General features: G+C 47.9%; 1 protein-coding gene across 4 annotated transcripts in view; it reads left to right on the top strand.

Moving 5' to 3' along the window:
* Positions 1 to 23,623, top strand: part of Capn3 (calpain 3) — a 51,990-nt gene that overhangs the window by 20,701 nt on the left and 7,666 nt on the right. For 3 of the 4 annotated variants that reach the window (XM_038330034.1, XM_038330033.1, XM_038330036.1), the window contains exons 3-14: positions 7,235 to 7,304; positions 8,469 to 8,587; positions 10,855 to 10,988; positions 11,476 to 11,644; positions 14,579 to 14,662; positions 16,432 to 16,517; positions 18,115 to 18,192; positions 19,028 to 19,188; positions 20,965 to 21,134; positions 21,413 to 21,424; positions 21,995 to 22,203; positions 23,353 to 23,389. In XM_038330034.1, coding sequence (XP_038185962.1) covers positions 7,235 to 7,304; positions 8,469 to 8,587; positions 10,855 to 10,988; positions 11,476 to 11,644; positions 14,579 to 14,662; positions 16,432 to 16,517; positions 18,115 to 18,192; positions 19,028 to 19,188; positions 20,965 to 21,134; positions 21,413 to 21,424; positions 21,995 to 22,203; positions 23,353 to 23,389 — 1,329 coding nt within the window. Of the gene's footprint in view, positions 1 to 7,234; positions 7,305 to 8,468; positions 8,588 to 10,854; positions 10,989 to 11,475; positions 11,645 to 14,578; positions 14,663 to 16,431; positions 16,518 to 18,114; positions 18,193 to 19,027; positions 19,189 to 20,964; positions 21,135 to 21,412; positions 21,425 to 21,994; positions 22,204 to 23,352; positions 23,390 to 23,623 lie in introns of those variants that run through there. The other variant, XM_042055072.1, reaches the window with a different exon arrangement.

The following is a 23,623-nucleotide window of genomic DNA, read 5'->3' as shown; positions in this document are numbered from 1 at the left end:
AGTCCTGACATGATAGGAAGTACTTCTAATCCCAGTCCTAGAAGCAGAGACAGGTGGATCCCTGAGACTGGCTGGCCAGACAGCCTACTGTACACTGTGAGCTCCCAATTAGTAAGGGACTCTGCCTCAAAAACCACAATGGAGCCAGACGGTGGTGGTACACACCTTTAATCCCAGCACTGGGGAGGCAGAGGCAGGCAGATCTTTGTGAGTTCAAGGCCTGCCTGGTATACAGAGCGAGTTCCAGGACAGGCTCCAAAGCTACATGAAGAAACACTGTCTTGAAAAACAAACAAGCAAACAAACACAACAACAACAACAACAAACCCATGATGGAGAGCAGTTGGGGTCTGACACCCAAGGGTGACCTCTAGTCTCCATGTGCACACATACATAAAAGATGGCTTTCATGATGACGTTTTTATAATGTATAGCTCTTACTTGACTTATGTTCATCCCCCATTACTCTTTCTTGCTTTTCTCTTTCCCCTCCCACTGCTATCCCTCCTCCCCCAAAATAATTACCCTTGTGCTTTCTTTTTCTTTCAAAACTTAAATGCCAGACCACGGTGGTACACACCTTTGATCCTAGCACTCTGGAAGCAGAGGCAGACGAATCTCTGAGTTTGAGGACAGTCTGGTCTACAGAGCAAGTTCCAGGACAGCCAGGACTACACAGAGAAACCCTGTCTTGGGAGGGGGAGAAAGATTCTGTTGTACAGATATACTGCATTTTCTTAATACATTCTTTTGTGATGGCCATCTAGGCTGCTTCCATAACTGGCTCTCGTGAACAGGGCCACAGTTAATGTCACTGGAATCTTTGTAATATGCTAGTTTAGATTCCCTCAAGTATATATCTATATGAAGTCACATTATAATTTCTTTTTAGTTTTTTAAAGAAACTCCATACTGATTTTTTAAAAATATGCATTTTTATTTTTATTTTATTTTATGTGTGAGAGTTATTTTTGTACCATTTGCATGTCCAGGGCCTTCCTTCAAGGGGTGCTGAATTCCCGAGAACTAGAGTTATAGGCAGCTGTAAGCTACTATGTGGATGTTGAAAACTGAATCTAAGTCCTCTGCAAGAGTAACAAGTGCTCTTAATCAATGAGCCATCTCTTCAGCTGCTCCTCTTTTGTTTTTGAGAAAGGGTTTTATGTATCCCAAACTGGCCTCAAACTCACTATACTCCCAAGGATGACCCCAAGCTTTTGGTCCTCCCAAATGCTGTGATGGCAGGTATGTAATACTACACCAAGTTTATGGGGTCCTGGGAATCAAATCCAGGGCTTCATGCATGCTAGGTAAGCTCCCTACCAGGTGAGCGTCAGCCTCAGCCTGTTATAAGTAGTTGTTGAACATGACAGGCAATAAATTATATGCTCTACTTTTTCCCTTCCAACCATCAGTTGGGTTTCTGTTTGGCTTCTTGGATTTAGTGAACTTTAAATTTTGTTACTACATTTATTTATTATTTTTTTACCTATTTCTTTGCTCTTAGAAAAAGGTTTTATTTCATTCTAAATCCTTGATTCACCTTTGTAAAAGATTTTCTGTCCCCTGAAGATAGGCTTCTCCACTGACACAATAAGCCAGATCAAGCTGAACTGAAAAAAGTGTAACAACAGCTTTATTTGAGCAAAGCAACTCCCAGGTAGTTCTCCAGTCCCAGAGGTGTAGGCCAGAGAAGCTGCTCTCACAAACAAAAGCACAGAGACTATCTAGGTTGGAGGGGTGGCATGATGATGCATCTTCCAGAAGCTGGCTTTGTGCCCAAGTATGCTCAAAAGCTCAGCACTTTAGGGCTTTAGTCAGGGACTTGGGTAGCTGGCAACATCAGGGGAGAAAGCTGCAGTAGCTACCAAGAATGCAGAACTGGGCTTTTTGGTGCCTTTCTTTCTTCAGAGGTTCTCTGAGCCAGCCGGGTTTGGAGAGAGAGAGGGAGGGAGGGAGGGAGTGGGAAGGGAGGGAGGGAAGGAGGGGAGAGAGAGAGAGAGAGAGAGAGAGAGAGAGAGAGAGAGAGAGAGAGAGAGAGAGAGAGAAAGAGAGAAACAGGCTTCTCAGATCATACAGGGATGAGTTGGGGGTTCCAGCCAAACACTTTGTTCCCTTTGGTATCTTAAATACATCGCTCCAGTCTTCTGGCATAAAGCATTGTTACTGAATGGGAGCCAGAGGGGCCAATGACACCAGAAGAAAATCCACAGAATCAACTAACTTGGGCTCTAGGAGCTCACAGAGACTGATCCGCCAACCAGAGAGTTTGCATGGGACTGACCTAGGCCCTCTACACATGTTCCAGTTGGATATTGTTGGAAGAAGGTCGCTTGTTAGTTCCCGGCCGCTTAGCCCCAAAATAATCACACAGAAACTATTAATTAAATCACTGCTTGGCCCATTAGCTCTAGCTTCTTATTGGCTAACTCTTAACTCATCTCCAATAATCTGTGTATGGCCACAAGGCTGTGGCTTACCGGATATGTCTCTCGGGGGGCTACATGGCTTCTCTCTGACTTCACCCCCTATCTCCCAGCAGTCAGCCTAGCTTTCCCCGCCTAGTTCTGTTCTGCCCTGCCATCAGCTCAAAGCAGTTCTTTATTTATCAATGGTAATCATAGCATACAGAGGAAAATCCCACATCAGTGTATCTTGGTCTTTCTTAGTTCTCAGAGGCAACAGCCTGCCTCAGCTCAGGGACAGTTACATCATCATAAGTTACATTGTCATTTGCCTTTTCACGGGCAGCTGTGCAACAGGTGCACCCTTTAAAAGTGCCCACCAAAAGAAAAAAAGAAAAAAAAAACAAATAAAAGTGCCCACCACAGTTCCTTCTTTTGCTTCTCTTGCCTTTCTTATCTCTTGTCTCTCTTCTTGCCTGTTCTCTCTGTCTGTCTGTCTTCCTCTCATGTCCCCACTCCGACTGGGTCTTCTGCTCTTTCACTCCCCACCCCCAGTCTCTCCCAATAGAGCCCTTGCACCAACTCTGTTGGGAGCTGTGGATTTGCTTAGTGGCAACTTGGCAGGGCTCCTAACAGTAGAAGCAGGAGCTGTCTCTGACTCTGTTACCTGCTTTTGGGACCCTTCCCTCCTACTGGGGTGCCTCATCCAGCTTTAATATGAGAGAAGGGGTATCTAGTTTTACTACAACTTGAGACACCATGGCTGACTGGTATACTTGGGAGGCTTGCCCCTCTCTGAAGAGAAAGGAGGAGGATTGGATGGGGGAAAGGGAAGAAGGGCGGTGGAGGGAGGGAGAAGAAACTGGTCGGGCTGGGGAAATTTAATTAATTAATTAAAAAATGAAAAAAAAGATAGAAAGAAAAGCCTCATGATAATCTGCACACCTTCCCCAAAGGAGTCGCATGGCTTTTTCCTGCATATCCAAAGAAACGTGTTTATGTTAAGTACAGTGAAGACCTAGATGATGTTTTCCTGCTGGCCCTGCTGGCTCACCATTCTTAGTACCCTACTCTTTCAGCATGAAGTGTCAGTCTTGGTATCTTGGGAAAGTGGTTTTGAATCATAGCTTTCAGCATTGGTTCTGCTCCTTTTCTTTGTTTACCTCCTCTAGAAATCACTGCTATTGCTTCTAGGCTTTCGGTATTCTGGCGGTGCTGGGTTTAAACCCAAGACTTGGCACAAACTAGGTAAGCCCTCTAATACAGAACCACATCCCAGTTCTAGTTCCTTCTTAGTGCATAGGAATAGGAAATTATTTTTTTAATATTTATTTATTATGTATACAATATTTTGTCTGTGTGTATGTCTGCAGGCCAGAAGAGGGCACCAGGCCTCATTACAGATGGTTGTGAGCCACCATGTGGTTGCCGGGAATTGAACTCAGGACCTTTGGAAGAGCAGGCAATGCTCTTAACCACTGAGCCATCTCTCCAGCCCAGGAAATTATTTTTTAGGAAGATAAAAACTATTAATAAATTTAACTTTAACATTGCAAGGTTATTACTTCTGTGATTTTTTAAAAAGAAACTAATGTGTGTGTGTGTGTGCCAACAGCACATGGGTGCTGCTGAGTCTTATGGGTGGATGTGAGCTACCAGATGCATATGCTAGGACCTGACCTGAACTTCATTATTCTGTAAAAGCAGCAAGTGCTCCTAACCACTAAGTCACCTCTCCAGTCCCTACTTTATACTTTTATATATTTTCTTTTATACTAAAAAATCTGCCAGGTAGTGGTAGTGCACTCAGGAGGCAGAGGCAGGTGGATCTCTGTGAGTTCGAGGCCAGCCTGGTCTACAAAGTGAGTTCCAGATAGCCAGAGTTGTTACACAGAGAACTCCTATCTCGGAAACAAAATGAAACAAAACAAAAAAACCTCAGTTCTTAACGATAATAATCAAAATTCTTATTTGTTTTATCACCTGTACAATGTGTCAAAGTTGTGAAATGAAGTTAGATCCTTGTTTTTGTTGTTGTTGTTGTTGTTGTTTTAAATGTATGGTTTCAGTTAGCCCAAAAATGGCTACGTAGCTAAGGATGACCTTGAACTTCTGCTCGGGCCTCCAGCTGCTGAGCTCTGGGGTTGCAGGCATTCGCCACCACGCTCGGTTTATGTGTCAGTGAGGATCAAACTCAGAGCTTTGTGCTTGGTAGGCAAACATGCTGTCACATACAGTTCTAGCTCCTGACTATTTCTCTATGGTTTTAGATTTTTGTCCCCAGGATAGATCCCAAAAAGAGATAAATAACCCAAATCTGTATTTGGAAGTCAGTTGAAATAATTCCATTTATGTGCATATTTATGTCATGGCCGCGTGCTATGCACTAGCTTCCTTCTGTTTGGTCTCCACTTTTACAGACTGCTTTTTAAACTTATTTTTCCTTTAACTTTACCTTTTAGTTGTGTAAAACGGTCTGTGGTTTTTCCATCCAAAAGACTTTCAAACAGTTCTACTCCAAGTTTACTTCATGCCCACACCTTCCTACCCAGTAGAACACTTCAAACATTGGTGTCACTGGCTTTATTACTCCACAGCATTCATTATTGCTACACCAGGAGATGTTGGTGTGAAAGGACTGCGACTTCCCATGTAGGAGGAAGGCGGCATCCTTGACTGTGGGGGCCTCAGCTCGCTCGGAGAAGCGTGTGTTTGTGAGGAGGGAGAAAGACCGGAAGACAGCAAGAAAGAAAAAACGAAGTCTGTCGCTGTGATGCAGCACCATGACCCAGACAACTTGGGGAGGACGGGGGGGTTTATTTCAGCTTACAGGCCCAGCTGGCAGTCCATCACTAAGGGAAGTCAAGGCAGGAACTCAAAACAGGCAGGGAGCCTTGTATGTATTACAGCTCTTAAGGGAAAGGGGACCTGGTAGTCGGAAGCCAAGGAATACCTACAGCTAGGAAGGGAAAGGTAACCCAACGGAAGTGTATAGCTCTATTCCAGTAGGGCGGGCTCCCAGCGAAGTGTTATAGTCCTTGCTCCAGGAAAGGTTTCCCTAAGGGGCGTGTAACGACTCAGCTCCAGCAGGGGAGGATTTTCCCAGAAAGGCTGTTGCCTTTCTGAGAAACTCTCAGTTTCTCCTGAGTGTAGCGACTCTGCTCCAGTAGGAGACGGTTTCCCCAGCCAAAGCGTTAGGGTTCTGCTCCGCTTCCGCTCCAGCGAGAGCCCTTGCAGCTCTGCTCTGCTAAGGGAATCTTCTCACGGGAATGCAGCAGTCTGCTCGGCTCCAGCGAGAGCCCTTACTTCTCGGCTCCGCTCTCCTATGCACTGGTCAAAGAAAGTCCTTCCAACAAACCTCATTCGAGAGATTTATTGGGAGGGAGAAATCCAGGAGAGCGGCCGCCTTTGCCAGGGTGGAAAAAACGGGCAGCCCCAAACGGAACAGGTACAAGGCTTATCTAGGGTTTCCTAAGGGTGAAGCTTTCCCAGGTGGAGATTTTCAGGGTGGGGATTAGTAGGAACTCAATTCCTAAATTTAGGAGAAGCTCAGAGATTGGTTGGATTTCGTGCTCTGGGATTGGTTGGATTTGAACTTCTAAACTGGTTAGGGGCAGAGTGGGTTTCCTTGGCGCTGGTCTCAGGACCAGGGTGTTCTTTCACCTGCCCTTCTTACCCTACAAACCAGGAGGCAGGAGCTGGTGCAGAAGCCAGAGAGGTGGCACAGTGCTGCTTACGAACTTGTTCAGTCTACTTTCTTAGAGAAGCCAGGATCACCAGCCCAAGCGTGTCAACACCCACGATGAGCTGCGCCCTCCCCCATTAATCACTAATTAAGAAAATGCCCTACAGCCAGATCTTACGGAGGCTTTTTTTTCTCAGTTGAGGTTCCCTCCTTTCAAGATGACTCTAGCTTGTGTCAATTTGACATAAAACTAGCCAGCACAGGACACTTCACAGGAATAACGAAGTTTCTTGAAACTGTGAAGTAAGAACAACATTAAAATCAAAGCACCAAATTTTTAATTAGCTTCAAAGGAAAAAAAATTAAAGCAAAGCCAACACTAAATGAGATCAAGAGCGCCCTCTGTTGGCTGCTGATGTGCTGTGCGAGACCTAGTCCATCCGCTGGGAAACTGCAGCTGCCCCTGCGGCTATTCTGGGTGGATTTGTCCCTTCCAACAAATCAGGAGGGGGCAGGTGAGGCTCACACCACATCTACTGTCTGCTCCCCAGACTGCCAACACCTGTGGACACTGGTACAGACGCTGACTCTAAATGTTTATGTCCCACATCTTAGAAAGGGAGATTTTTTTTTTCCTAGCATCCTTTCCCCTGGCTTAGAAAACAAAATCCATGAGTTCTGCTGCCCCTTTGCCCCACCTCTCAAAGTACATGCTATTCAGTATCAGTGTGGGAGAGAAAAGGGGATAACTTTGGGGCAATTTTCTTACCTTCTCTGGTCCTCGGTTGTTTATTATTTGTCTTGAGACCGGGTCTTCCTACGTAGTCCAGGCAGACCTTGAACTGGCCATGCTCCTGCCTCAGCCCCTCCAGTGTAAGGTTTACAGATGTGAACCAATACACCCAGCTTCTGAGCTTTAGCTCTCTGGTTTGGAAAAGAGGGGCGATGGTACCCACACACAGGGATGCCTGCGATGGTACCCACACACAGGGATGCCTGCGATGGTACCCACACACAGGGATGCCTGCAGAGGTGTAGGGTCAGTGACTGTAAATCCCGTGGTACCAGGGCAGTACGCCATCGGGTCAGCCCGGAACTCCTACAATTACTAACATTTCCTGGTTGTTTTCTTTTTGTTCCACAGGAAATTTGTGAGAATCCCCGATTTATCATCGGTGGAGCCAACAGGACTGACATCTGCCAAGGAGATCTAGGTAGGAAGCTCCCCCCCACCGTGTCCTGCCCGATGCCCCAGGGCTAATCAACAGGTGCCATCTCTATTCGGGATGTGAAGAAACGAAATTCTGTTTTCTCTTTTAATGCATCTCAGAACCTTTTTTAAAATTATTCATTTAATTGTGTGTGTGTTTGTGTGTGTGTGTGTGTGTACCTACACACCATGGCACAGAAGGTCAGAGAGCAACTTGTGGGGGGCAGTTTTTTCCTTCCGCCAGACTCAGATCAAACTCGGATCATCATATGAGACATCTCCACACTAACGGAATTTTTTGACAGAGGTGCTGTTTGCCAAGAGGAGGAGAGGCCCAGGTCCTGCTAGCCTGGGGAGGCCCAGGTCCTGCTGGCCTGTCATTTGGCTGTGGCAGGGCCCTTCCTCTCCCACCACCTTTGTTCTGGGAGACCCTCCCTGGGGCAGACTGTGAAAGCAAATTGGAGGTGTCATTAAAAGACAATTTAAAACTTAACCCCCCAAAAAGGCAAGAACAGCTGAAAAACATCCACTTAGTTTGTTCCAGAAAAGAGACTGGGGACCTCCTGCGTGTTGGGGCTCCCAGTACCTGGGGACACTGGCTGGAGAGTGTGGACCAAGCTCTGCGCCCTTCAAACCAATACACTGCTTCCAAGGAGAGGCTGCGGGTCCAGAGGAAGAACATGGGTGTCTTGGGCAGTTGGCAGTCTCTCCTTACCAGCAGGGTGGTAGCTAGCCCGTGTCCCTAGGAGATAGATGTGAGACTGTCAGGGCACTGGGTATGTCCCTTTGCCAGCCTGAGTGCCCTTTGCAGACTGGTCCTGCAGCAACTAGCTGATACACATCGTGCAGCTTTTCTTGATGCCAGAAGGGAAAACGGGCTCACCCAGCAAAGACAGAGGGCGGCCATGATTACTCACTGCTCTGTCTCCAAGAAGGAAGTGAGTCTCTTTTGTAAAAGGAGGAATCAGTTGACCTTAGGAAAACATCCAGTCCTGAGAGAATGTGTTATCCTGTTTCTCACTCCTCTTACCAGGGCTCACACCAGGAGAGGACAGACAGGACGCAGGGCAGTGGGCAGCATGAGCGTCCCAGTTCTTCAGCCATGGGGAAACTCCTGGGGGCGGGGAGGCAGCCCCACCTGATTAACTGGGTCTGTGTTTGCATGCAGGGGACTGCTGGTTTCTTGCAGCCATTGCCTGCCTGACCCTGAACGAGCGACTGCTTTTCCGAGTTATACCCCATGATCAAAGTTTTGTTGAAAACTATGCGGGGATCTTCCACTTCCAGGTGAGGAAATGGGGATGTGGTTGAGATGGCAGCCAGGCCTCAGTTGATGCCATAGAGGTAACTGCAGAGAAGGTCGGGAATGCTCAGTGCTGCCTTAAGAAATGAAAACAAAGTAACCTCTTAGGTTAGTTTAACCAAGAGCCAGTCCACGTCTTCCTGGCTGTACGACTTCCGTCTGTTCGCAGTCTGTGGTTACTGACCTGTCTGTAGTCTGTCTGCTTTGTTTTGTTTTGTTTTGTTGGTGGTGGTTTGTTTTTATTGTTTGTTTGTTTGTTTTTGGTTTTTGAGACAGGGTTTCTCCATGTAATTTTGCAGCCTGTCTGGAACTTGCTCTGTATAACGGGCTGCAGTGAAACTCACAGAGATCCGCCTGCCTCTGCCTCCTGAGAACTGGGATTTAAAGTGTGTGCCACCACTGGCCGGCATAGTCTGTCTGTTTTATGTATGTGACTTGTCTATCCTTGTTGCCTTTATGTGGTATCTGATGTATGTGTGTGTTGGCTGTCACACCTATGTCTGTTCTCATCTCTGCCTGGTTTTTTTTTTTTGTTGTTGTTGTTGTTTTGTTTTGTTTTTTTGAGACAAGGTTTCTCTGTAGCTTTGGTGCCTGTCCTGGAATTAGCTCTTGTAGACCAGGCTGGCCTCTAACACACTGAGATCTGCCTGCCTCTGCCTCCCAAATGCTGGGATTAAAGGTGTGTGCCACCACCGCCTGGCTCCCTGTGCCTGTTTTATACGTGTCTGTTGCCTCTGTGTGTGTGTCTCTGTGTGTGTGTGTGTGTGTGTGTGTATCTCAGTCTGTGCCTGCCCTCTAAAGTGGGCTTCGCTTTGTATTTACTGAATGGCGCAGAAAGCACGGCATGGGAAAGGAATGAAATTCCTTGCAGTAATCTTGAACAGAGTTTTACAAGGAAAGAAGTTGTGTTACTAACCCCAGATCTCCCAGAAGAGCACTCAGAACCACAGACACACTACCCTGTATCTACGCATTGCTTCCAACATTTATGGGATATTTCTTCCTTAAGGGTTGCTTCCAATTTATTGGCTGTTTTTGGTAAACGATTACCACAGCATGCATAGTCTTGGGTCAGAGCATGGGAAAGTATATTACTTAAGATGGAAATTATCTTAGGTTGTAAAGGCTGATTGCATGGGAAATCCAAAGCATACTGAGATTGGTTACGCTGTTCTCTTAAAAGCCAGTTAAACAGACCGAGGACAGAGCAGGACAGCAGGTTAAGTACATGGTCCTAGATGATCTCAAGGCGAGTTATTAACTTGGCTTCAAGGTCCAGAAAAAGTTACGTCTCTCTGGAGTCAAGAAATATTTTCAGAAAATTATGTGACCGCACAGCCCGTCTACCCACCTCTGGTCTCCTGGCCTTGACCTCCCAGTGGGTCAAAGAAAGGGTCCAAACACCTACCTGTGGACAGTGACCCCTTGGCTCCTCCAAGCTTGTGAGGGGGCAGTTGTTGTCTGTGCTCTGACTTAACACACTTTCCACTATGCCCCACAAGGGCAGGAGGAAGGCATCCTGTCTTCTGCTCTGTGTCTATTTTTGCCCTCTGGCTGGCTGGCTGCTATGTTATTGCTGCAGCCCCCTCAGACAGGTTTCTAAGACGCCTGCTCTGAAGGTGGTGGGGACCTTTGGGTCTTTACTGGGACCCCTGGTTCATGAACTGCAGCTCCCGTACTCTGTACCCTGAGTCTACATCAGGTCTATCACTGCAAGGAAAGTCTAGTCGTCTGGGCATTTAGTTGTGAGTTTGACCCAGACCTGAAATTATTGGTTTTAGGATTAATTAATCCACTAGAACTTTTCTGGGTACTGATCATTTGACTCAGAGACAAATTCTAGACTGGAAAAGAAAAATAGAAAAAAAAAAAACAAAGACTTAAGTTAAGTTAGCCCAACAGCTTTATTTAACCTTATGAGATCTCAACTCAATCCTGGGCACACACTGAAATCACTTGGAATACATGAAAGTACTTATAGCGGGTCTGTTCCGGATCTCTAGGCAAAGGAAGAAAGTGTCAGGTCCTAAGATATTCACAGGGTGTGCAGAACTGGGTTGGGCTTTGGGCAGACATGTAGTTTCTGTCTCACATGTGTAGCTCACAGTGTATTTAGAGATAGATTCCCACACTCCAAAGCAAGCTTCAGGTGCAAAGCCTGGGAAATGGTAGCTGAGGCTCAGAGCCCTGCCAGATGTGGACTCGGGTCAAGGCAGACAATGGATGTGACGGTGTTTCTCGCTTCTTGCAGTTCTGGCGCTATGGAGACTGGGTAGATGTGGTCATTGATGACTGTCTGCCAACATACAACAATCAGCTGGTTTTCACCAAATCCAACCACCTCAATGAGTTCTGGAGCGCCCTGCTGGAGAAGGCTTACGCTAAGTAAGGCGACCATTAGGATGGGAGACAGGACTATGGGTGGGGAAAGGATTTGAGAATTCAGCTGAAGTATCACTCACATTGGGCTAGGCATGTGTACACATGCTCGTGCGTAGTGTGGATGTTCAGCTAAGACCCTGCGTCAGCCTGAGATCAGGTCCAGGAAGTAGGAGGCCTAATTGAAAAGCATAAAGTTAATGAGAAGAAATAAAGATGTGCGACACATCTTCAGCTTCCTGAAGCTGGCTCTTGATCCTGCCTTCCTGACGGTGCGTCTAGTCTTGCATTAGCTCGCTGCATCTCTGGAGCTCAGCCAGGTTGTCTCTTACCGTAGACTCTGCCTCTGCTGCTGGGCTTAGCAGACAGTGGAAGGGCACCTTGGCGGAATGGGGGAGTACAGACAATGCTTCTGGCTCTCTGTGGCCGGCGTTAACTAATCATACCTCCTAGAACTCCTAGAGTCTAGACTGGCTTTTGTCCTCTCTCCAAGGCTCCATGGTTCCTATGAAGCTCTAAAAGGTGGGAACACCACCGAGGCCATGGAGGACTTCACGGGAGGGGTGACGGAGTTTTTTGAGATCAAGGACGCTCCCAGTGACATGTACAAGATCATGCGAAAGGCCATCGAGAGAGGTTCCCTCATGGGCTGCTCCATCGATGTAAGTCTGGTTCCCAGGAAGCCTTCTACTTTTAGCAACACGCTGCTCCTGCTGGGATAGGGTGAATGTTTCATTTTAAGAAGCAAGAGCCAAATGGTGAGATGGTTCATTGGTAAGGGCACTCGCTACTAACCCTGGGGACCTAATCTGATCCTTGGAATCCTCAGGAGAAAGGGACCTCCACAGCCTGTCATTTGACTGTGCATGCATCCCCGCCTCACACTAAATAAACGTTAAAAAAAAAAGGAACTACCAGTAATTCCAACAATTTGCAATTTAGAAGTTGAGGCAGGAGGACTGTTATTTCTGGCCAACCTGGGATGCATAGTGAAATCCTGCTTTAAAAAAATAAAAAGTGGGGCCGGGCGGTGGTGGCGCACGCCTTTAATCCCAGCACTCGGGAGGCAGAGGCAGGTGGATCTCTGTGAGTTCGAGACCAGCCTGGTCTACAAGAGCTAGTTCCAGGACATGCTCCAAAGCCACAGAGAAACCCTGTCTCGAAAAACCAAAAAAAAAAAAATAAATAAATAAAAAAAAAATAAAAAATAAAAAAAAAAAAATAAAAAGTGGGGCTGGAGAGATGGCTCAGAGGTTAAGAGCATTGCCTGCTCTTCCAAAGGTCCTGAGTTCAACTCCCAGCAACCACATGGTGGCTCACAACCATCTGTAAGGGGGGGTCTGGTGGCCTCTTCTGGCCTGCAGGCACACAGACAGAATATTGTGTACATAATAAATAAATAAATAAATAAATAAATAAATAGCATGAGAGATTCTTGACTTTTAAAAATTAACGTTTTTCAGGGGAAATGTATTCCTAGGAGTGAGGGGTGGCTTTCAATAAAGACTGAGCAATGACATTCCAAGCCCTAGAATCCAGGTAGAAGCGGATCCAGAGGCTCCAGGCCTCCTTTGTCAGACTGCTCAGTGCAAGCACACCCTACCAAGATCTATGCCTACAGTTACCCTGAGGAATGGTAGTCGCTCCCTAGCCACTGAGTTATGACATCACCTCAGTCCTTGGGCTTCGTGCTACTGTCTGGACGATCCCCTGAGCCCCTCTCTCAGTGCATCACGGTGATCTGAGCTGAGACAGTGACAAGGAGAGGGCCCACCATGGCCTGGGCTCCATGTAGGCTGCTTTGGGACTAGCAGTCTGGGTAATTCCATTTCAGGAGAAGGGATGGAGCAAACTATCTCCTCCTTTCTGTCCCAGCACTCCCTGAGTAGGAAGGCTTCGCTGTCAGTCAGCATAGGCCCCTACACAGGAGAGCCCGCTTCCTTATCACTCTCCTGCGTCTTTTCTGCGTTTGTGCACAGTTCATATCTCCTCTTTTGATCTGTCTGTCACTCCTTTCTCCTGTCTTCTTCTCCTCCCTCCCTTGTTTGCTCTTTCCCTCTCCTGGGTTCTCTGCTTTCCTTCCCACCGGGCCTCAGGACGGCACCAACATGACTTATGGGACCTCTCCTTCGGGTCTGAACATGGGGGAGTTGATTGCACGGATGGTGAGAAATATGGATAACTCGCTGCTCAGAGACTCAGACCTGGACCCCAGGGGCTCAGATGACAGACCGACAAGGGTGTGTACATCTCCAGCTGTCACAACTGACCTACACATCCCATCCTGACGTCAGCTCCCCAGAGCAGTCAGTGCCAACAGAACAAACTCCCTCCCCTTTGTGCACTCTCCCTGGGGAACACAGGGCCCCTGCCCTACAGGGCTTACATCCTCCTACCTGGAAGGCACACATGATACCAAAGGACTGAGCCATACAAAAAGACAGCGGAAAATTAATAGCCTATGTTTTCCCATCTAAAGATAACTGCCCAGCATTTGATATATGGTCTTTCTTGAACATACTTAAACCATATTTTTGTTTTCAAATTCATCTTATTATATGTTACATCTTTGCAGCCTGTCTTTTTCTTTCACTGTTTTTTGTCAGATTCATATTTTTAAGTATTTTAAGTATTCTTTTATATCATTTTAGTAGCTGCAAAATATTCAAATGTGCAAATATGTTATAATTTACTTATTAATATTCTGTTATTGAAAAGTTAGAGGATTTTTTAAGGTCTGTTTTCAAAAGTGCTATAATAAGCTTCTTAATAGAAACATCTTGGTATACATCCACAATGGCTTCTATAAGACCAAGTCCCAAGGTCAAAATGGGTCAAAAGGGGAACAAAATCCAAGAGACTAAGATACAAAGTTCCAGATTCACCCGTCACCCTTAAGAAGGATTCAGGAATGCAAACCCACGTAGCTCTCAGAAGCCACCCCACCCCAAAGCTGTTGTTACCAGGCCCCTGGTGTGGGAGCCTGTGGAGCGCTCAGTGGGACTTCCTGATCTACCCTTCTGCAGAAGAACCCTCAGGACTACAGCCTGGCCTGGGACAGCCCTCCCTGTACTGAGTGTAATCCGCCACAGCAGCGAAACTTCCAGTAGTCCCAGGAGGGAGTAGGGACCAGGTTTTCTTGACTTTCAAGTCCTAGGTAGATGTGAGGGAGGTAGGCTGATGTCAACAGTTTAGATCTACAGGTTTTTAAAACTCCCTTTCTCAATTCCTTTTTTGGGGAATAGTCTACTCTGGATGGGCACAGAAGAAGGCAGATAGACTCCAGCTGTCCCCTCTGCTCCTCTGAGGAAGCCTAGAAAGGAGGAGCAAATCCTTTCCCTCACCTTCTACTCCGGCACCCACCTTGCTCTCTGGTCATCAGGGCAGTGTGATCAGCTAGGGGTCTGGGACTGCATCTTCCCCTTGCCCTTGAAAAACCAGTGAGGTCTGATCCTGGCCATAAGGCGTACTGTCAGGGAAATGAGCCTTCCTTAGTCTGAGGTAACTCAGAAACGAGCCAGGGCCAACCCTTGTCTCCGAGCAGCAGAACCTCTACCCCCCAGTTCCTGACAGGCTGTCTGGTTCTCGCTCTGCAGACAATTGTTCCTGTGCAGTATGAGACGAGAATGGCCTGTGGGCTGGTCAAAGGTCATGCCTATTCGGTCACCGGGCTGGAGGAGGTGAGTCCTGTGGAGTTGGGTGGGACATGGGAGCACAGCCGAGTTGACCTCCTAAAGTCAGGACAACTGTCTGTGCCTCCTTCAGGTCCAGGCTGGCTTCCTGGGTGCGGGGGCTCTATGGGACAAACTAGAGGTAGACGAGGCTGTGGAGGCTGCTCGGTTCATCTCTGTGCGAAGCGAATGTATCTGCCTGTGTGATGTGTGTGTGGAGGCCAGAGACCAGCACTGGCTATCCCTCAGTGATTCACCTTATTGTGAAGCAGTGTCTCCCACTGAGCATGGGCCTTACCAATTGGTTAGATTGGTTGGTCAATGAGCTCCAGGCATCTGTTCCTCCCTATACTGGGGTTACAGACATGCTTCGCTGTGCCATCTTTTCACATGGGTGCCAGGGATCCATTCTTGCCCAGCAGATATTTCACCAACTGAGCCATTTCCCTTTCTTTGCTTTTAATGGTGAAGATGGGAGTTTTTCTAATGTTTCCAAGGAATAATTAGAAATACTGCTTTTGTCCTACAAAGTTGGATTTGAGTATTGCCATGTTTCCTGTTCTTTCATGTTCATTGTCAATACGTTGCTTCCTGTGGGGTTGCTGAAGTTTCCTGGGTCATTTCCCAGGCAGGAACATTGTGAGGTGGTAACATTCAGTTGGGCGTACTATGCCCTAAAGAAAAGAAGGGGCTGAGAGAGTGTCTGCAACCCCCACAGCATGCGACTGGAGAATGGGGCATCTTTTTCTAACTGGTCCACCTGTAGTTTAGCCAGTGGGAGCCCTTTTAAAACCCACACAGAAGGCTGGTGAGGTGATCCTGTTGGTAAAAGCACTAATTGTGAAGTCTTGAAGACTCGAGTTCAAACCTGGAACCCATGGTAGAGGAGAAGACTGAGCTAGGCAGCGGTGGCACACGCCTTTAATCCCAGCACTCGGGAGGCAGAGGCAGGCAGATCTCTTGAGTTTGAGGACAGCCTGGTCTACAGAGTGAGTTCTGGGATAGGCTCCAAAGGCAGACAGAGAAACCCTGTTTTGAAGAAAGAAAGAAAGAAAGAAAGAAAGGAAGGAAGGAAGGAAGGAAGGAAGGAAGGGAGAGAGAGAGAGAGAGAGAGAGAGAGAAAGAGAGAAAGAAAGAGGAAGAAAGAAATAAAGAAAGAAAGGAGAAAGAGAGAGAGAGAGAGAGAGAAAGAAAGAAAGAAAGAAAGAAAGAAAGAAAGGAAGGAAGGAAGAAAGGAAGAAAGGAAGAAAGAAAGGAAGGAGGGGGTGGGGGAGAAGGCACACTCACATCACACACATGCACGCACGCACCTGCACCAGCACACACATAGCAAAAATAAGAGCTGAAGAGGAGGTGGCTCAGCAGTAAGGAGCACTTATTGCTCTTCCAGAGGACCTGGGTTTGGTTCCCAGCACCATTAGGCTCTAGTTCCAGGGGATCTGACAGCCTCTGGCCTGCTCAGGCACCTGGCATGTGGTGCACATAACTCATACATCCACATAAAGAAAAAGTAACAAAGGAGAAATGAAGGAAAATCCACACAGAAATGCTTAATATGTTTCTAGAGCCTCACCATAAATGCTCACCTTCCACCAACACATACAATAGCCGGGCTCCTAACCCGTCAGCGAACTTCTGGCTTGTCTACCTGGCAAGGGCCAGGCAGGCGGCTCTCATACTGAGTCCTCTCAGCTTCTACCCCAGTTCTCAGAGCAAGTCAGATACCCCATCTTTCCAAACTTGCTCCAGAGCTTCAGGGTGTTGTCTCTTTGCCCCAGGCCCTGTTCAAAGGCGAGAAGGTGAAGCTGGTGCGGCTGCGGAACCCCTGGGGCCAGGTGGAGTGGAATGGCTCTTGGAGTGATGGGTAGGTGGGGCAGACCATGGAGCAAGAGAGCCTGGGGCCACACTGTTGGGTTGGGGACCAAACCATGAGAGTTGGTACTGTTGCAGCATCACCTTCAAACCAGTGACCTGCAGAGAAGGGTACAGGTGTGGGCTCCCCACAGGGGCTGGAGGTAGAAACAAGAACCAGAGACACAGTGAGCATAATGACGATTATAGACTTGAAAGGAATGATTGGGGGGGGAGGGGCAGTTCAAGGCAGGGTTTCTCTGTGTAATCCTGGCTTTCCTGGAACTTACTCTGTAAACCAGGCTGGTCTCAAACGCAAGAGATCTGCCTGCCTCTGCCTCTGCCTCTCGAGTGCTGGGATTAAAGGTGTGCACCATCACCACCCAGCGAAAGGAATGATTCTAGAAGCGTCTCAGTGCAGGGAGTTTGCAGGAAACGGGTAATTTCCTTCTTAGTGTCTCTTTGCCTCTTCTGTAAAACGGGAGCAGTACCAGCACTTTCCGGGTGGCTCGTATGAGGAGTAGACGTAGACGTGACAGCTGGGGAAGGTGCTTACCTGAGACTAAGCTAGCCTCTCCTTTGACGACCACATACGAAGTCCCGAAAGTCCTGTGAAAGAATTTTACTGCACACCTCTGAAAAGAGTGGGCTGCAGACCACAAGACAACCACCACAGAGAGGTCATCAAAGGCTCCAGAACTTTACAGCCCCTCTCGGGGTCTCCCTTCATGCTTTGGGTGGGATGGGTTACTTGGAGGTAGCACTGTATGAATGGTGCTCTGTGCTGTGGGAGGCCCTCCGTGTCCCATCATCGTCTCTTCCACTAGTCCAAGTCACCTGCAACGACCTTGCTATGTTTTCCAGACTAACTCAGTACCTTAACACACTTCCTGCTGACTCCTCTCTTGCAGGAGCTGCTGAATGGGGCTATGTCTCCCAACAATCTCCACTTTGATTCCAGGGCACCCTGACTCCAAGCACACCCTAAACCCCATTTAGCTTAACTCAGTGAGCCTGAGGCACAAATGTACTTCCTCCCTCACTCTCGGGGAGAGAAAGTGTAAAAGCATCCAGGCTTTGAGACGGGTGCTGGCTGTTTCTGCCTGGAAAGAAGAGCCATCTACATGCTGGATCTTTTCTTAGCATTTCAGTGAGGAACCAAACTAACAGTCCTGATGGGTTATTTTATGAACGCATCATAGTTCCTGGGTAGATAACGTCCTGTTTCCCTTTTGTGGCTGAGGAAGTCAAAGCTGACAGACTGGGTGACATGTCCAAGGATACACAGCTGACTGTTATCACAGGAGAATCCCAGTTTGCGTATTTGCAGAATGGCATTCTTAATGAGGAGGCCAGAAGATTCAGCCAGAGACAGTGAAGTCCTTATGAACCCATTCGAGGAGTTTGGTCTTAGCATTGACGGTGGCAGGAAATGATTGCAGGCCTTCCCACCGAGGGTAGCAGGTCAGAGCTGCGTTTCCATGGCTCATACTGGCTGTGGTCTAGACGCGGGCTTCTCTAACTTGGTATTTCTCTGACCCTCTGTCTCACCCCACATTAGGCCTCCCCTTCCTCATCCTCCTCCCTTAATCCCTCTACTTTCCCACCAGCTGGAAGGACTGGAGCTTTGTGGACAAAGATGAAAAGGACCGTCTCCAGCACCAGGTTACTGAAGATGGAGAGTTCTGGTAAGTTCATGACCCAGGCAGGGAGGTGAAACTCGGTTCCCAATCAGAAGCCGCCAGGTTCCATCTGGACCCTGTCTTCCCACTCGGGCTCAAGACTCACTAAGATGAAGTTTCAACAAGAGACTGCCAGTTCCTAGTAACGACTGAGCTCAGGCCCAGGCCAGCGCCCAGCAGCTCTTGTTGCAGCCACCCCTGTGCACTGGCCACCCCTGTGCACTGACCACCCCTGTGCACTGACCGCCCCTGTGCACTGACCGCCCCTGTGCACTGGCCACCCCTGTGCACTCGCTCTGGTGTAGTTCTCTTCTGAGCCAAGAGGCTTTTCTTGCCTCCCTTATTCTGGTCATGTCAGCCTTCTGAATCTCAGCTGGCAGGAGGGTCCCTTCCAACTCCTGTGGTTCCCTCAGGACCCAGATGCATTTATTTGTGATGTCATTAGCCTTAAAAATATCCTTCCCCAAGTGACATCTCTTTTCCCTGTGCCTAAAATGAGCCTGGCAATGGTGGAATTCACAGGAACATTTTAGAGAATGATTTTCCATCCAGTGCTCTCTCATCGAAGACAAACGAGGAGTCACTACTATAAGACAGGGTGATAGTTTGGGGTCGATATGTTAGGAGTGCAGCGCCAGGCACACGCCATCATTTGGTAGACAGGCAGGAAGATGGAAAGTCGAAGGTCAACCTAGACTACACCATGGAATCCTGTCTCTCAAAAGCAAATGAGCAAACGCACCAGCATTGCCAGAGTCTTCTGGGGACTTTATTGGGTGGGAGTAGCCCTTGAGTCTTCCCTCCCCAGCCTGTGTGAGTCTCTCTTCTTCCAACCCCTCAGGATGTCATACGAAGACTTTGTCTACCATTTCACAAAGCTAGAGATCTGTAACCTCACAGCGGATGCCCTGGAGTCTGACAAGCTCCAGACCTGGACGGTGTCTGTAAACGAGGGTCGCTGGGTGAGGGGCTGTTCAGCCGGAGGCTGCCGCAACTTCCCAGGTGGGAGACCCTTGAGATGGGGGGAGGGTCTGGGCACTACTCATTCCAGGTAGACCAATATTAGCTCGCATTTACTGACTGAGTCTGTACCGAGCTTAAGGCGTGCACTGTCTCATTAAATTCTCCTCGTTTGAGGAAGGGCACAGCCATACTGAGGAATTCCTAACAGGGAACAGGTAGCAACTCCCTGGTACATTTGCTTTAGTGAAGGTTGAAGCAGGAAACTGTCAGAACACCATGTCAGTCCTGCTGAAGGTACTACAGCAGTCCATGGCAGAAATGCCGAAAGCCTGGTCAAGTCAGGGGCTTCAGAGATGGAGGGGAGAATTCAGATTTAGGGATGGAATAATGAACGATAGCAAGGGTCCCAGAACAATGACTGAGTGGATAAGCTTTGATGTGGTTGGTTGTGAAGATATAGGAAGAGGACCTCAGATAATGGCAGGAGAAGTTTGAAGCACCCATTGACCACCAAGGCAAGTATTTGTTACATAGAATCAAAGTCATCTACATCTTAGAGTAGACTTAGCTATATGATCAAAGCTCAATGGAGAGGACAAAGAGCGATGGTTCAGCATATAAAGAGCTTGCCTGATAAACTGAGTCTGGATCCCCAGAACCCACATAAAAGTCAGGCACAGTCGGTAATGTGTTCATAAGTCCAGAAATCTACAGTAATATGAGAAATGGACACAAGAGAATTCCCAGCAGCTCAGAGCCTCAAACAAGGTGGAAAGAGGAGACTGGTGCTCAAGGTTGCCTTTTGACCCCCATACCATGGCATGCATACACCTGCTTTCACACACAAACACACATAATCATATACACACAACATTCATACGTGTTTTATGATGAAAACAAAAAATAAATCAATGCGAGCGAGGAAATGGGTGGCAGAGAGGGGGTGTTAGACAAGAAGCTGAGCTAAGGTACATAGTTCAGGTGTCATGGGAACGTAGGGCTCAGTTAGAAAGCAGAAGTCACACCTGGGTTTCTCTGTGTAGCCCTGGCTGTCCTGGAACTCGCTCTGTAGACCAGGCTGTTCTCAAATTCAGAGATCCATCTGCCTCTGCCTTCTGAGTCCTGGGATTAAAGGCATATGCTGCCATCACCTGGCTCATTGAAAAATTTTTACTCAATCCTGGGTATATAGGTGTATAGAATTATCTCAAAAAATTAAAAGAAAATAAACTAATTTTATTTTAAAAAATTTGTTAGTGCACATGTAAGTTTACCACTATTAAAGACAAAAGCAAATGTGTATGTTGGAGAGACAGATGTACTTATTTACTTTTACCCAAAGATTTAAATCTTGCTGAATATTAGATATGGTACGACACAGAGCATCTTCAACATTTTTTTTGGAATCAACAGATATTTTGATGTTATAATTGGCAGTTTTGAGAATTCCATTTATATAAGCAAGTAGCACAAAATGGCAGCAGTAACTTTAGGATCATTTCAGAAGTGTCTGGGCATTCTGTCTTAATTCTAAGTCAAAATCCATTTAATGGGGACTAAAGAGATGGCTCAGTGGTAAAGAGCACTTACCGCTCTTGCAGAGGACCAAGGTTGGGTTCCCAGCACCCATATGACCGTCCTTATCTGACCTCCGTGGGCACCAGGCATGCATGTGGCACACAGACCTATACACATATAAGTAAAAATCTATAAGTTACCCCTCACAAAGGGGACCTAGGAGACAGGTTCCCTGTCTCATTTTCCTTTCTGCCCTTTCTCCATATCTGAACGTGGATTTCCTTTTGGGGGGCACAGACACTTTCTGGACCAACCCGCAGTACCGTCTAAAGCTCCTAGAGGAGGATGATGACCCCGATGACTCTGAGGTGATCTGCAGCTTCCTGGTGGCTCTGATGCAGAAGAACCGGCGCAAGGACCGGAAGCTGGGAGCCAACCTCTTCACCATTGGCTTTGCAATCTACGAGGTATGGAGACCCTGCCAGCGCCAGCACAGGAAACACGCCCTTCCAGTGGGGAGAATCTGGCATTTGCAGCAGGTCCTCAGTGACCACCAGAGCTCCTGCTCTCGGGCCCACATATTTGTCACCAGCATAAATGCCATGAGGGCAGCGGGTAGGACTGGGGCTGCCTGGGTGGGTAGCAGGAGTTAGTCTGCAGTCACTCTAGAGTTGCTGACATTCCCTTCTGCCAGCTCTGTACCCTCATTCATAACACCAGTATTCTTTCTCTATTTTGCTTTCAGGTTCCCAAAGAGGTATAGCAGTAGCGGTGGCCAGCAGTGGTGTACAGCATTCTTGGGGGTCCTCAGTCTGTCTGTGACTTCCCGAGAAGCTTCCTGGTAGGGCCGATGATCAAGGATGATAGGAGGGTACCATGCTCCGTGATGTGCATTTTCTCCCTTCCACCAGTATACACTGCCCATCAAGCACAAACCTTTGCACACTCATTCTTTCACACGTATACACTCACAGAGACACGTTCTAAAAGTGGCTGCTTTCTGGGATAGGGGAATCACCCCCCTCAGAACCCCTCAGTCAGGGTCCTTCCCCGTCTCTGGGGCACTTGTCAGCCTGAGGGATTTGGAGTTGAGGATCTTCGGCTCTGGTGAGTGGGCCTATCTAGGGAAAGTATAGGCCTGACCTTCATTTATGGATCACGAAAAAGGAAGGGGAAGTGAGATCTGGACTGTCCATGCTGTTGAGCAGTCGGAGGCTTTAGGAATTAAAAGTAGGTGGGGAGTGTGAAGGAAGGAGCCCTCAGAGGGGACTAAGTAGGTCCAGGCCACCCTCCCGAGGGCTCAGGTGTCTTGGGTTCTTGTCCTCAGATGCATGGGAATAAGCAACACCTACAGAAGGACTTTTTCTTGTACAACGCCTCCAAGGCCAGAAGCAAAACCTATATCAACATGCGGGAAGTGTCCCAGCGCTTCCGCCTGCCCCCCAGCGAGTACGTCATTGTGCCTTCCACCTACGAGCCCCATCAGGAGGGGGAGTTCATCCTCCGGGTCTTCTCTGAGAAGAGGAATCTCTCTGAGTGAGTACCAGCCCGATGTTCCCTACCTGCCCCTAAGAGGTCACTCATCTGGCTCATCCTCTACCCCAGAGGCAGCTGAACCAACTTCCTACCAGGCTCTTGGGACACACCCCCTGGCCTTTGCCATTCTCCTCTCCTGAGCCTTCGCTCCATTTCCTTCACTTCTTTGATTACTTTCTGCAGCCCTGACAGTTAAAGCCAGGCAGGCTTTAACTCTCGTTAAATGGCAGGCAAGCACTCTGTCATGACTTTCATCTCACTTATTTATTTATTTATTTATTTATTTATTTATTTATTATGTATACAATATTCTGTCTGTGTGTATGCCTGCAGGCCAGAAGAGGGCACCAGATCCCACTACAGATGGTTGTGAGCCACCATGTGGTTGCTGGGAATTGAACTCAGGACCTTTGGAAGAGCAGGCAATGCTCTTAACCTCTGAGCCATCTCTCCAGCCCCCATCTCACTTTTTGGGGGGAGAGGGTTTAACTAAGTGTCCCAGGCTGTCCTTGAACTCACTCAGATTGGCCTTAAACCTTTGACCGTCCAGTCCCACCCTCCTAAGGAGTTGCAGTTATAGCCCCGTGGCGCCAGAGTAGCCCACAAAACTATATTCATTCCATTCATCCTGCGGGTAATTTCTTGAGCGCCCATTCCACCCAGGTACTCTTCTAGGCACTGGGTTTAGGGAACAGAAGAAGCTCGCTACCTTCATGGAGCATAACACTCTAGGGACAAAGGACAAGGAAACATTGTGACATCTCAGATTTATAGAAAGGATAAGCAGAAAAATAAAGCACAGAGTAGGTATACGAGACATTGAGGGTGGTTGAGCTGCAAGGGAAGCCAGCTAGGCTACATCTCCGCCTTTGGCCACAGATGCACCGACAGACGGATGCTCTGAGTTCTGTCCCTGGAAGAGATGCAGGGAGGAGGTGACTAGGCCATGCTCTGTGGGATCACTGACAGCACCAACAAGTAGCCGTGTTCCTAGGCTTTTCTGGGAATGGTTATAGGGCTGACTCCTGGGTGAAGGTGTAGTCCCAGGGTTCTTTTAGATTTAGTCTCACCTCGACCTGAACAAGTTCTTGGAGTGCTTTCTGTTTGGTTGGGGGATACCAAGACACTCTATGTTTGTGGTTTTCACAGGGAAGCTGAAAACGCAATCTCTGTGGATCGGCCAGTGGTAAGTGACTAGGTTCTTAGATAGGAGACGGTCTCTGGGGGGTGGGGAGGTTCACATTCCCAGCCCAGGCAGGGGCAGGGGTGGTGGAAAGGGGAGTCTAATGTGCAGGACAGAAGGAAAAGGATTCTACAATGGAAGAACTACTTGGTCAGTCAGAAGCCGGGAACGTGGAAGAGGAGAAAGTGTTTTGTCAATTAAAGGAAAGCGGCTGGACTTAGGAAGCGATGGCAAGGG

Source organism: Arvicola amphibius, chromosome 5 (genome assembly GCF_903992535.2).
Source record: "Arvicola amphibius chromosome 5, mArvAmp1.2, whole genome shotgun sequence".
Lineage (NCBI taxonomy): Eukaryota > Metazoa > Chordata > Mammalia > Rodentia > Cricetidae > Arvicola > Arvicola amphibius.
The sequence above is the reverse complement of the archived record's forward strand: the minus strand, read 5'-3'. Positions and strand labels throughout refer to the sequence as shown.